This window comes from Perissodus microlepis, chromosome 1, assembly GCF_051167445.1.
Source record: "Perissodus microlepis isolate ML-2025 ecotype Zambia chromosome 1, ASM5116744v1, whole genome shotgun sequence".
NCBI lineage: Eukaryota > Metazoa > Chordata > Actinopteri > Cichliformes > Cichlidae > Perissodus > Perissodus microlepis.
The window spans coordinates 18953802-18965663 of record NC_140461.1 but is presented as its reverse complement, the minus strand read 5'-3'; the positions used below and the strand labels follow the sequence as shown (position 1 = coordinate 18965663).

The window sequence follows — 11862 nt, the reverse complement described above, 5'->3', positions numbered from 1 at the left end:
TTATCTTCCTAATAAAGCTAGATAGATAAATAATAAAAAGAAGAAAAAGAGCAAGACATTTATATTTTTAACATCTAACTAACACTGGTCTTATCTATTTGTGCTCATCACAGTGAGCCAAGTTTGTCTCTGAACTTTCCCCTCGATATGCTTTCCAGATGCAGATAAGAAAAAAAGCAAACAGACAACGACCCAATTTCAGTCAATGACAGGTCACTTGAGAGGACCGTCATGGTGCAAGCTTTTCAGCACACCACAAGAATGTTACAAGTGACATTTTAAAGAAGATTAATACCTGTAGAGTGGCTCAAGAGCACAAAAACAAAAGCTTTCAAACAATAGTGAGAACGAAAAGAATTGGACCCACACACGGGAAACTTGTGAGGGATGAGAACTAAGCCGAATGCATGACCTGGAAGTTAAAATTGACACTGCTGGAGCTTTGCATATCTCAGAAACCCTTCACAGAGTCCAGAGACCATGAAGCTTACTGGGACTATCCTTAAACTGGAGTGCACTCATGGCAGCACAGAGACTAAACTGTTAAACAACATGATGCTGGTTCCTCTACGAGCAAATAAAACAGGTATGATGAGCTTTCACCTAAATTGCTCTTGATTACAAGTATAGATCTTCAGAGTGTTGTCCACTGTCACACCAAAAGATACTGAAACTGCATAACTGAAAAAAGAGATCTGCTTTGAAAATGCATCACTTTGGGGATCTAGTTTTTGTTTTTGTTTTTTTATTAATTAGTCCAGCTAACCTTATTTTAATACTCAAAATTATGTCCAAGTGTGAAATGCCACAGTTTCACAGGGTCCAAGGTCCAAGTCCATAGTCCATATCAGGCATTGTTGCATAAAAATGTTTATGTATAAGGCATAAATTATCAAAATAGCTGCAGATTACTTTTTCCATAGGTCTACATCAGTTTACATTCTGATCTAATGTCATTCTAATTAGGACTCTGTTGAGCTGAATCAGCCCCTTTCCTTGCCAATTTAAATGAAGAAGCTTCACTACTAGGCTGCTCTTTAAATCCAGATAACTGCGAGGCAAATGTATTCTAATCTCTTAATTCAATCTAGCTGATCTTTGGCCACAGAAAGCATTTCCTTGTTAAATTGAAAATCCCTAGCTGCTTCATCTGCCTAAACTAAGTGTGCAATTTACAGACATTATAGCTGGGGGCATGTAAAATATGTGCATTAGTGCAGGAATATTACACCAAGACGGCATATTTGATGGTCAGTGCTTTTAAAGCGAGACAGTCCTGCAACAATAGGGGTAAGATGCAGTTTAGAGCAACACGGTGGGAGGCTGAGTGCCCAGTGTAAAATTAGCCAGAGGAGAGTAGTGGACTTTGGTTCTTAACTGGCTTCTAAACTGCTTTAATTAAATGGGGAATTACCTTTTACTCATGGGTACAGTGTTCCTTAGGGGTCCATGCCATTTATATACAGCTGATATCATTACCTATAACCCTGCTTTTATTATCCTCACACTGTTCCAGCTATGAAGCAGTGCGAAGATGATTCTGAGGAGTTCAAAAGTGCATAATCAGCACCTTTCTGCAAATTCATCTCTGTGTACAAAGGTATTATTTTCACGGAGGTGAAATATGATTCATTATGTGTTTCTGTTAATGGGTTAGATGGAAGTGTAACATAATTAGAATGCAGAGTACAGTTACAACTTAAATAGATGGTAATCAGAAGCTACAATCCTAAAATGAATCAAGGATGAGCTGATCGGAGTTGGTCAAAATATTCTACGTGACCTCATAAAATACTTTTTGGCAGAATTCAAGACTTGGTTAGCTAATTGTGACAAAAAATATCACATACATGTCTAATATAAAAAGATAATGAAATGGTGATATTTGTAACATAAGATGATAGCCAGAAACACACAACCACACTAATGCTTGTTTTCCAGACTGCTTCTTGTTTATTACACACTTACTCACCTTACACCAGCCAGTTGGATGGTGACTGTTTTATCACATGTAGCCTGCCCTCAGTCACAATTTGAGTTAAAACGCAAATGGAAACAGAAGCTCAGAGACAGGAAAAGCCTCTCCAACTTATAACACTGCTTCTCAAAAAATGCCTTAAAGGTACATTCTGCAATCCTGACTCTTGCACAATTTATATCCAAGAGGTCAAAGGTAAGGTCTGGACAGACATGGAGGTGAAATGCAACATAACAGTGTGGTAGACACAAGGTGGTTTTCAGTGTAGTTTTCATTCTAATGTAATGGGGGGAAGAAAGGTCAAGGCAAAATTGTGTTTTCTTTCTTTCCAAGTAAAACATCTCTATCGGTAACTCACTTGATCAGTGTTTAGTTTAGGTAACATCATTTTTTGAATGTAGCTTTCATTCACAGATTTACATGCAACAATAATGTAATGCAGTAATAAGTGGTTTAACATGCTTTAAGCTGGAACATTTAGATTCAGGTGAAAACATTTTAGTTGTAACCCACCACTGAAAACAAGATCATAACAGATCCTCTGTATCACATCACAAGTTTGTTCCTATCAAAGTGGAGGTTCTTTGGAGTATGGCCATCTTTCTGTTTGTGTTGTTTAGAAGCAGCTCAGAGATATTTACTTATTCGTTTGTGACCAGCTAAAAAGGTTCATAGAGAATCCCACTTTCTTACAGTGGACGGCTATTCAAACCTTTCCTCGCAGGCATATTATCTGAAAATATTCTGCTGTCCCATAGGTTCAGTAGTGTCAGCATCCTCCTCATCCCTGTCAGGGGCCGATGGCGCGAAGACTCAATGCTTCATATGTGCAGACAGAGCCACAGGTAAACATTACGGTGCACCCAGTTGCGATGGCTGCAAGGGCTTCTTCAGGAGGAGCATTCGCAACAACCACACTTACAGCTGTAGGTGAGTACTATCATAGGGCCAGCTGATTGCTGTACAAAGCATAACAATTTTTCTATACCTAAAAAAAATCACCAAAATATTAAAATTAAGTCTTTGGTTTAATGGTTTAACATACTTTGAGCTATAGCATTTATATTCAGAAAGTACATAACTAGCAAATTCAAAAAAAATGAATAATGGAGCCTTACTTGACCTCTGCTGCTCACTTTAAAGCTGCAGATTAACCATTCAGTGCAACATTAGCGGCGTAAATTCTCTGAAACAGTTCAAGACTGAACTGTTTGTGCTTGAGATGAAGCTCTTATACATTACGACGCATTCGTTTCAGGTTCGACAGGCAATGCATTGTGGACAAAGACAAAAGGAACCAGTGCCGCTACTGCAGACTACGAAAGTGTTTCAAGGCCGGAATGCGAAAGGAAGGTTAGAGTTAAGATTTTCTTTTTTGTGTAATACAACTTTCTTTTAGTCTTTAATTTGAAAAAAAGAAATGCACTTAGCTATAACAACCTACATAAAAGGTTCAGCTATACCGTATTGAGAATATTCAGGACCTCACATTTTGCTCTGTATTTTTACATTTAAACCTGTCTACTTCAATGAAAAATAAAACAATCAATATCACTTCATCAAAAAAAGCGGAAAAAAAAAACTTTCTTGAGAAACAGTGAACGTGTCAGTGTCAATTTCCAGGTGTGTTTACGTGGACTGTGTCTATCGTTGGCTTTATCTTTTATCGACTCCTACTGAGAAGCAAGGAGAAAGCGATGCAATCAAAGGGGCCTCGTTTCACATGAATAATTAACACAGCTGAGCATGGCCAAATATTTGCTCTCCATTTTTCTGGACAGCAGTTGCTCACAACCCTTTGAAGTCACGGCCAGCGGTGTGCTTTTAAACGTGTATTTCATTAATTTGCCTGATTTGCATAACATGTTCTAATAACGCTTTCAAGTACAGCTGTTGTGGGAACGGATAAGTAAAATATTGAACAAGTCTCCAGTATCGTGTTATTTTGTACTTGACCTCCGAGTAAGCCGTGTAACTGTTTACTCCAAAACTAAACTTAATTTATGTTCCACAGAAGGCTCATTTGTGACATTGTCATGCAGCACCATGTCAGTGAAGTACAGAGGGACCCTGCTGGTGCTGCTGCTGCTCCTTTTCCTCCTTTAGTTTGATTAATGTGCTCCAGATTGGTTGCCGAGAGGACACCTCTGATGACTGATTACTCTGACACTTGGTTGTGTTGTCTGACTTTGTAGAGCCATTTTAGAATTAGTCTGAGGCCATCCAGATTGCCGTGTTTCTAATGACACTTGCGGATGGGTCAACAACATGTGATGACATCTTCCCTTCAAAATATAATCTTAATCAGCGAGCGCCCAAGCCTCCACATCAACTGTTACTGTCAGTAGCAAATGTAAGAAGCTGTCAAAAACAAAATGTCACATTAAAGCACATCAAACCGAAGAAAGTCTACACGGCTGGATTAAAATATTAACGTCACCAGGTTTACATTTAGATGTACTACATACTTCTTATTGGTTCCCCACATTTCCTCTTCTGCAACTTTATACTTACCAGTTTAAACCTTGAGTAGGATGTTGCCAGCATTATATGAAACATAATTGTGCACCCATTCATATCACATTTCATCATCCTCTCAGTTATTTCATATTAAAGAATGTAACATTTACTCACTCGATACTCCTTTAAATCCACTTAAATATGCAAACAGAAGGAAACTTAAAGAGGCTCCGGGAGAATTTTATTTTTATCCAATTTGTGCCACATTTCCCGAGTATGCAGCATTTGGCGTGGCTAATATAGCCACAAACAGCAGCTTCAGTGTCACGGGGGATAGAGGGACTCTGTTGAGATGAAGAGTAGGGCATTTCTTTCGGGATGTATTTGCTGAGGAGGTGAGTAAAAAAAAAAAACAGTCAAGTGCAGGACTAATGTGTGGAGATGCCAAGAAGCTTGCCTGATGGTTCTTTCCTCTCTTTAATGTCCAGCTGTTCAGAATGAGAGAGACTGCATCAACAGTCAGAGAGCCAAGGAGCAGACAGTGGGCACTTTGTCCATCAGTGTGCTGCTGCAGGCAGAGACCACTGTTCAGCAGGTAACACGCTACTGGTCTTAGATGTTATGTTCTTTGGCAGAAATTAATCCTTTTTTAATGTGTATACCACTTTTTTTTTTAAAATCATTTTAGAAATGATTTAAATAAAGCTAAGAGATGGAAAATTCTAAGGTTACATGATTTAAATGAATTCATTTTGGTTCGCAGTAAGCCAAAAAGTTAACTGAATTTAACAGAAAAGGAAAATAGTTTTGATCCTTAAGTATTAAAGATTAATCTGAAGTCAAATAAATGCAAGACCGCAAAAAGATGTTAGAGCACACAGCTACTGAACAAAGTGATTCTTCTTAACTGCCCTGCACTTATGAACCGTCTTTTAACCTTACAGCAGTTACAGAAAGCATTTATTTGAAGGACCATTTGGGTGCATCTCATGATTAGAGGGCAGCCACTAACACTTGAGCCACAGGCGGCCCACTCATGTGCATTTGCATGATATTTGAGCCGATGTGCTGTTTTTAAAACAGCAGTTATCTAAATTCATTTTTTAAAGTCTGTTATAATTGTTACACTTTAAATGGAGACTAATATCCAAATTGGATGAAGTGTGCAGAAAAGAGTGTTGTCGATAACACTTCTTATACCTGTAATTTGTTAAGTGCTATGTAGCAAACTGTGTTGACACAATGACTAATATGAAGAAGTAATGTGATGTTACAAAGCATAAGAGTTGGTGTGCTTTAGCATTTGTTATCAGGCAGTCTTCAAGCAAGTTTTAAGTAGCACAATGTCACGTCAGACAGTGTCTCTTAGAGTGATTTCTCTTGTTGTACATGTAAGAAAATAGGACTTGGCATTGTCTGCTTTTACATAGTATAGTAAGAAACTCAGTAGGACACCATGTAAGACTGCAAATGTTTGTTATCAGGGTTTACTGCAGCATAGAGAGATGATTGGTACACTAATTACAGCAATGCAGGAATTTTGAAATGGATTGTTATGTGGTCCAACTGATCCATTATAAAAAAAGTTTGTGGTTTATCTCCTTAACCGCGCACATACACTAAGGTTTACGTCCATGGTACCTGTGTTTACTGTGAATTCAGATTATACTTTGTTTCTTTCAGTTCCCAGCACTTCTCTCTCCTAGGAGCCATGACATCACCACCAAGAAGACAGCAGGTGTGGGAGAGGTGTTCGAGTCCATGAAGCAGCAACTCCTCCTGCTGGTGGAATGGGCTAAACACATCCCAGAGTTTTGTAGCCTTCCAATAGATGACAGGGTACAAAAAGGAATGAACCTTTTATACTAAACAGCTAAGATATATCTGTCCATGCCAAGTTTGACTCTTTGTATTATGTGAAACCCGTGTATGTGTGCTTGCAGGTAACCCTTCTACGAACCCACTCTGCAGAACATCTCATCTTAGGGGCAGCAAGACGCTCACTGCCTTACAATAATGTCATTCTTCTAGGTAGGACAGATGTGTTCTCTGTAGTATTTGTGCATTGTAGCCTGAACTTCACACTTAAACTTCTTGGACATGAATGAATATCTTTTTCTTAATTGACTAGGTAATGACTTTGTGATCCCACCGAGAGGTGCAGAAGTAGAGCTATCCAGAGTGGCATTCAGAATTCAAGAGGAGCTGGTCAAACCTCTCAGAGAGCTGGTCATCACAGACAAAGAGTTTGCTTGCCTCCGGACGATTGTCTTCTTTGCCCCAGGTTAGTTCAGTCAGCATGTGAGAAGGTGAATGAGGTTGATTTCTGTTTGCCCTTTTCTATTGCACTGAAAAAAGGCAGATTTATTTTTTTATGTTCTCTCTTGGTTTATTGTTCTTGCCAATTTCAGCTATAGTTTAGTCTGAGCGGTCTGAGTTCAGTATGTTTCAGAGAGATTTTCTAATATCAGGATGTGGTGGCATTCTTGGCAGTCAGGCAGAGAGGCTGCCTGCTTAACTTCATTCCCCATTTACCTGTTGTGGTAGGGATAGACTGGAGGTCCAAAGAGTCTGAACTGGCAAACATATTCATCTCTGTCCAAGACAGAGATGAATATAATCAGTCAAATATCTAGGTTTGATTTCAATTTTATCCACATATAGTTCGTTCAACCCTTTGCTTATTTTTTCATTTGCACTTGAAACTATTTTTTTAACACTCCCATCACGCCTTTCCCCTAATTATACAAAATGAGCCTTGTATAAGTAATCACACCTGTCAAATAGATAGCGTTCAACTGGAGAAAAAGTTTGTGAATTTGCTATATTTCTGGATAATTATTACCAAAAAACGTCAACAGACTCTCACACAAGTCCAGCTAGCTTCAACTGCTATTGGGTTTCAGCACTTGAACACCATCCTGACGTTTGTTGTCTTTCTGCACCACCTACTGTGCGTGTAGATTCAGTCCACAGATAGATATTTCCTGTAAAATAGTGATTGCATAACTCAGAATTCATTGCTGCGTTAATTAAGGAGAGCTGTGCTGGCCCAGACACTGAAAGGCAGGCCTAATCAACAATGCTTTATAGATGGGATGTTTTTTTTTTCTTGCTTCAAACAGAATATTTCGTATTTAGACTAAAAATTCATATTTTACTTAATCTATCTACAAAACATTGTTCTAACAGGATTCTGGTTTGTCTTCGTGATGATCAGTTGGGCAGTTCTTATTCAGTGCTTTTCATTCAGTGAGGATTGTTGATATTATTTTTATCATTGTCTTATTGTTTCTTTTCTTCTTTTATTTACACTTTCAACTTATGGTTACCCATGCTTAGATTAAATTTGACCAAAGTGCATTTATTTAAGTGGTTCCCTTATACAATATTATATTTACATAAGACTTTCTTACCTTATATAATGCAGACTGTTCGGGACTGAAGAGTCCTCAGGTGGTTCGACATCTCCGTTTCCAGGCCCATCTTCTCTTAGAAGAAGCAACATGTGAGCAGCGAGGAAGGTTTGGGGAACTCCTGCTGATCCTGCCTCCCCTGCAGAGTGTGGCCTGGCAGATGGTTGAGACTCTTCACTTAGCACAGCTGCTTGGCGAGGCCAAAATGGACAGCCTGCTGCAGGAAATGTTGCTAGGGGAGGGAACTGAAACGGGACAAGGAGTCTGTACAGGTACAACAATCTGCTGCTGTGTTTAGTTAAAGGAAATGTACAAGAAGTCTAAAGTGAGCTTCAACTGACATCAAACTTGAAGCTGAGTCATTTCCAATACGCAGCAGTATATATTTATACTAACTTTGCTATTTTGTGTTTTCAGTGTTTATTTTCTGTCACTCTTACTGTGTGCTTCAGTTTGTCCTGTGCCTGCAGGAAATGACCCTACTCAAGACCAGCAGAATGACCTGAATGCTTCACCTGCAACCTTCCCATCTGTGATCTGTCATGCTTCAATGGGTGAGTATTGACTGATCAAACCCTCACTGCTAATTTAACATCTTATTTGAGAAACTTTGATTTTGAAGCTATAGCTTTTTAGTAACGACGTAGCAGATCTTCCTACTTTTAGCGGTTTTACGACATCAGAAAAAGAAGCGTATTTATATCAGCATTTAATGGGTAACACCTGAAGCTGAAACGGAAAATAACTGATATGCACTGAATCCTCGTGTGCCATTAAATTTGTGTATCTCACACAGCTCCTACAAGTGGCTTCCTTGCTGCCCACGTAGACTGGCACTGAGGTGTACAGACATGGAAAATCTGCCAGCGTGCCCACAACATACCGAAGGCACCTGTCCACACCAAGAAACCCCTTGAAAAACAACTTAACCGAGGAAACCGGGAAATGCTACAAGTTCGAACCAGCAAACATACTAATACTCACACTCAGCTGCATACATACATAAGCTACATACATGCAATTATGAATCACTACTGAGAAAATAATGTTATTGTTATCTGAGAAACAACAAAAAATATAAAATTTATATTTTATACAGGAACTCATGAAAAATTGGAATAATGACATTCAACACTTTGTAATGATGAGTGCAAAAGAAAGCTAACACTGCAGTAAGTATGGTTAACTAATTGCTAACAAATTATAGCATAATACGTAGAAAGCTGAAATGCAAAATCCATCATCTGTCAGCAGAGGGCACAAAAAGCCAGTGCTTGAACATATTAGTTGGAGCTGTGGGGCTATTGTTTTATCCCAAATGAAAGCCTTGACTAATGGTGTCAACAATTTGCTGCGGAAATAATTAAAGGAGTGTAATCCCCACTGTCGAATCACTGCAAGGAGAGCAAAAGTAACAGAATATTGCCTAAAGGGGAAAAAATAATATTTTAAATAAAAACAGTTATCACCATCAACCAGATACCTGCTGTACCTGTTCCTGAAAGAATTCACTTAGATGAGCAGTGAAGGTTGTTATTAGAAAGGTTTGATGTGATGAGTGATGAGGGTTCAACAGCACTGAAGCTTAGAGGCTCAGCGGTAAAACTCAGTGGCAAAATTATGGTCTGCAACCTGTTTCTTCCTTCTTGCTACCCTCATTGTTTTGTTACCTTCATCCCCACAAAGAAATCCATCCTCTCCTCTACCATGGAGGCATGGACAGCAATACTCACAGCAGTATGTAGAATCTAAACACTGTATTGACTGTTAGTTCCATTGTCCTGAATATCTACCACATGTGCTTTCCTAAAAACTAAATACTTAGATGTTGTCTTTTAAGACAACATCAGGTCGGTGACATATTAGCCCATTCTTAACTAGTGGAAGAATCATCAGTTTTGGAAGAAGTATATAAAACAATATGTAACTTTAATGTGGTTTGGTGTAATTCGAGAAAAAGAATTGCTTCTTCAGCAAAGACCCTGGAAATTTTCTGGAAGTTTCTATTTCCTTTACAGCGAATGCAGAACAGTGTTTGGCACAGAACCACATGTTTGACGCAGAAGAAAAAGAATAAATACACTAAAAGAACCGTAAATTTACGATTTAAAAAAAAGTCCTTTTTCTAACTTAAATAAATACATTTTCCTGCCTGTTTATTTTAATGGTAGAGCACAGAAAATTAAAGGAAAGTTAAAGAAAGGGTTTTTTTGTGCCAAAATCACGTTCTGTCTAAAGAAAGACCTTTTTTGATGGCTGAATCAATAGATAGTGCAGTTGACTCTTTCTCTATTGCCCTGAAAAAACAACAACAAACAAAATGATTGTCCGGCAACTTTCCTCAAACTTTTCCTGAAGTTAAAAAAAAAAGAATAATTGTAAACAACATGAAGTGATTACAAAATCTGAGGTTTCAAATTTATCTGTGTTGACCTACATTCACCAATCAGCACGTGTGGGAGAATTGAGAAACAGTTTTATCATGTATGGGAGGATTTTTGGAAAAAAGACGAGTGGAAAAATCTCCAAATGGGCATTTTTTCTGAAAAACTTTCTGTGCAACAACACAACTCTTAAGTCAGACTCAGGTACTTTTAATGATATACGGTGCCAGCAGGACTGCTTCACTGAATCTAGTCTAAATATACTTGAGTTTCCCAAACAGACTCTGTCACAGTGTTCATCTTTGAAGGGTTCAGGTTAGGGACTGTAATTACGCAATCATATCTATTTGAACTGACAAATAATTAGAACTGGATTGTTCATTTTTCACATACTCGCCCAGCACTGACTCTCACAGCCAATCAAACAGTTAATTAGGCTTTTAAACGGGAACACAAGATAGCTGCCAAATTGGGGTCCTTGTCATACTCGGGTTTCATTGTCACTGTAAAAAGGTAAGCAGTGACACTGCTGTGATGTCTTTTTACTTCCCAAGGGCCTGCTGTGAGGCAGTCTATTGATCTGTCAAGCTTAGCAGAGAGCGAAGTGATGCTGAAGTGTTAAAAGCTGAATACTTGCTCTCAGTTGTCAGTGTCATCCCTTACATTCACAGTGGAGGGAGTCCAGAGGCAGGGCTTTTTTTTTGTCTCTGCTAAATGTTCTTTTAAAAACAATATTTAACCTCTTTAGTTTCTACATCAAAGATCAGCTGTCTGCTTTTCATGTAGGAGAGTCACAAATTTGTTGGAGCTTCTTGGATTTCTGCTGTACAAATATTGTCCTGTGTTGAATCGCCCTCTTAAAGGGCATAAAGGGCTTAATTATGACACAGTAATATTTGGTTGTGCCAGGAATTCAGAAAAAAGAAGGGAAACGATAATATCATCAAACCAAGACATGTTAGCGATCATACCTTCAGCCATCCAAGTTCTAAAGTTTTTATTGAAACCACACGAATTTCCAAAATTTGATGACCTGTACCATTTGGAACAAAAGAATAGTACACAGAGTTAAGTAAGTTAAAGTAAGTTAAACTCGGATTTGTGAAAAAAATAAAAGAAAGACTGAGAAACTCTTGTGGTAAACCCCACAGTTTAAAGACAAACACATGATTACAGATTGTTAGTATTCTAAAAAAGCTTCAAACTCCACAGATTGATGCTAAATCTCCACCTCATGGTTGACATCCTTCGAGAATAACAGTACTAAAGTAGCATTGATTTTCTGGAGGAACTCTGCATAATGTCCGAGTGGTGGAGTATGTGCAAAAGAAGAAACCATTAAAATTTGATGTGGATACTATGCATCTTTTTAAAAATAAAAATAAAAAACATCTGAAAATACAGCATTCGTTTTATTGAAAGATATACTCATTTCTGTATTACAGGAGTTATATTTTGCTTAGTCAATGACAAGAACAGCTCATGGTGAAAAAAAAAAGCTGCAACTGAAAGGCTTTGTTTTACCCAATCTTGCAAAGTTACTAAATGTTGGTCTACGTAACAGTTTTGGGTTCTATAGCTAAGAGACCAAGAAAACATAAACAAGACGAAACAGAAATAGTGG

General features: G+C 38.2%; 1 protein-coding gene across 2 annotated transcripts; it reads left to right on the top strand.

Annotated features, from left to right (window-relative positions):
* The first annotated feature begins 222 nt into the window (after positions 1-222).
* hnf4b (hepatic nuclear factor 4, beta) lies at positions 223-11628 on the top strand. Of its 2 annotated transcripts, none has more exons than XM_084933768.1 (10): positions 223-586; positions 2737-2908; positions 3237-3331; positions 4927-5033; positions 6122-6277; positions 6382-6469; positions 6570-6722; positions 7869-8126; positions 8325-8408; positions 8651-11628. In XM_084933768.1, the coding sequence occupies exons 1-10, from the start codon at positions 481-483 to the stop codon at positions 8692-8694; spliced, it is 1263 nt and encodes a 420-aa protein (XP_084789894.1). In that variant the 5' UTR covers positions 223-480; the 3' UTR covers positions 8695-11628. The 2 variants fall into 2 exon arrangements, with proteins under 2 accessions (XP_084789894.1, XP_084789885.1); XM_084933759.1 differs by having other exon boundaries at positions 8307-8408.
* Positions 11629-11862: the final 234 nt, after the last annotated feature.

Excerpts from the sequence above, each read along its gene's own strand:
- hnf4b (XM_084933759.1), top strand. The coding sequence starts at position 481 with ATGAAGCTTACTGGGACTATCCTTAAACTGGAGTGCACTCATGGCAGC. Across the intron at positions 2,909-3,236 it reads AACCACACTTACAGCTGTAG|GTTCGACAGGCAATGCATTG; the intron begins GTGAGTACTATC and ends CATTCGTTTCAG. Across the intron at positions 3,332-4,926 it reads GGCCGGAATGCGAAAGGAAG|CTGTTCAGAATGAGAGAGAC; the intron begins GTTAGAGTTAAG and ends TTTAATGTCCAG.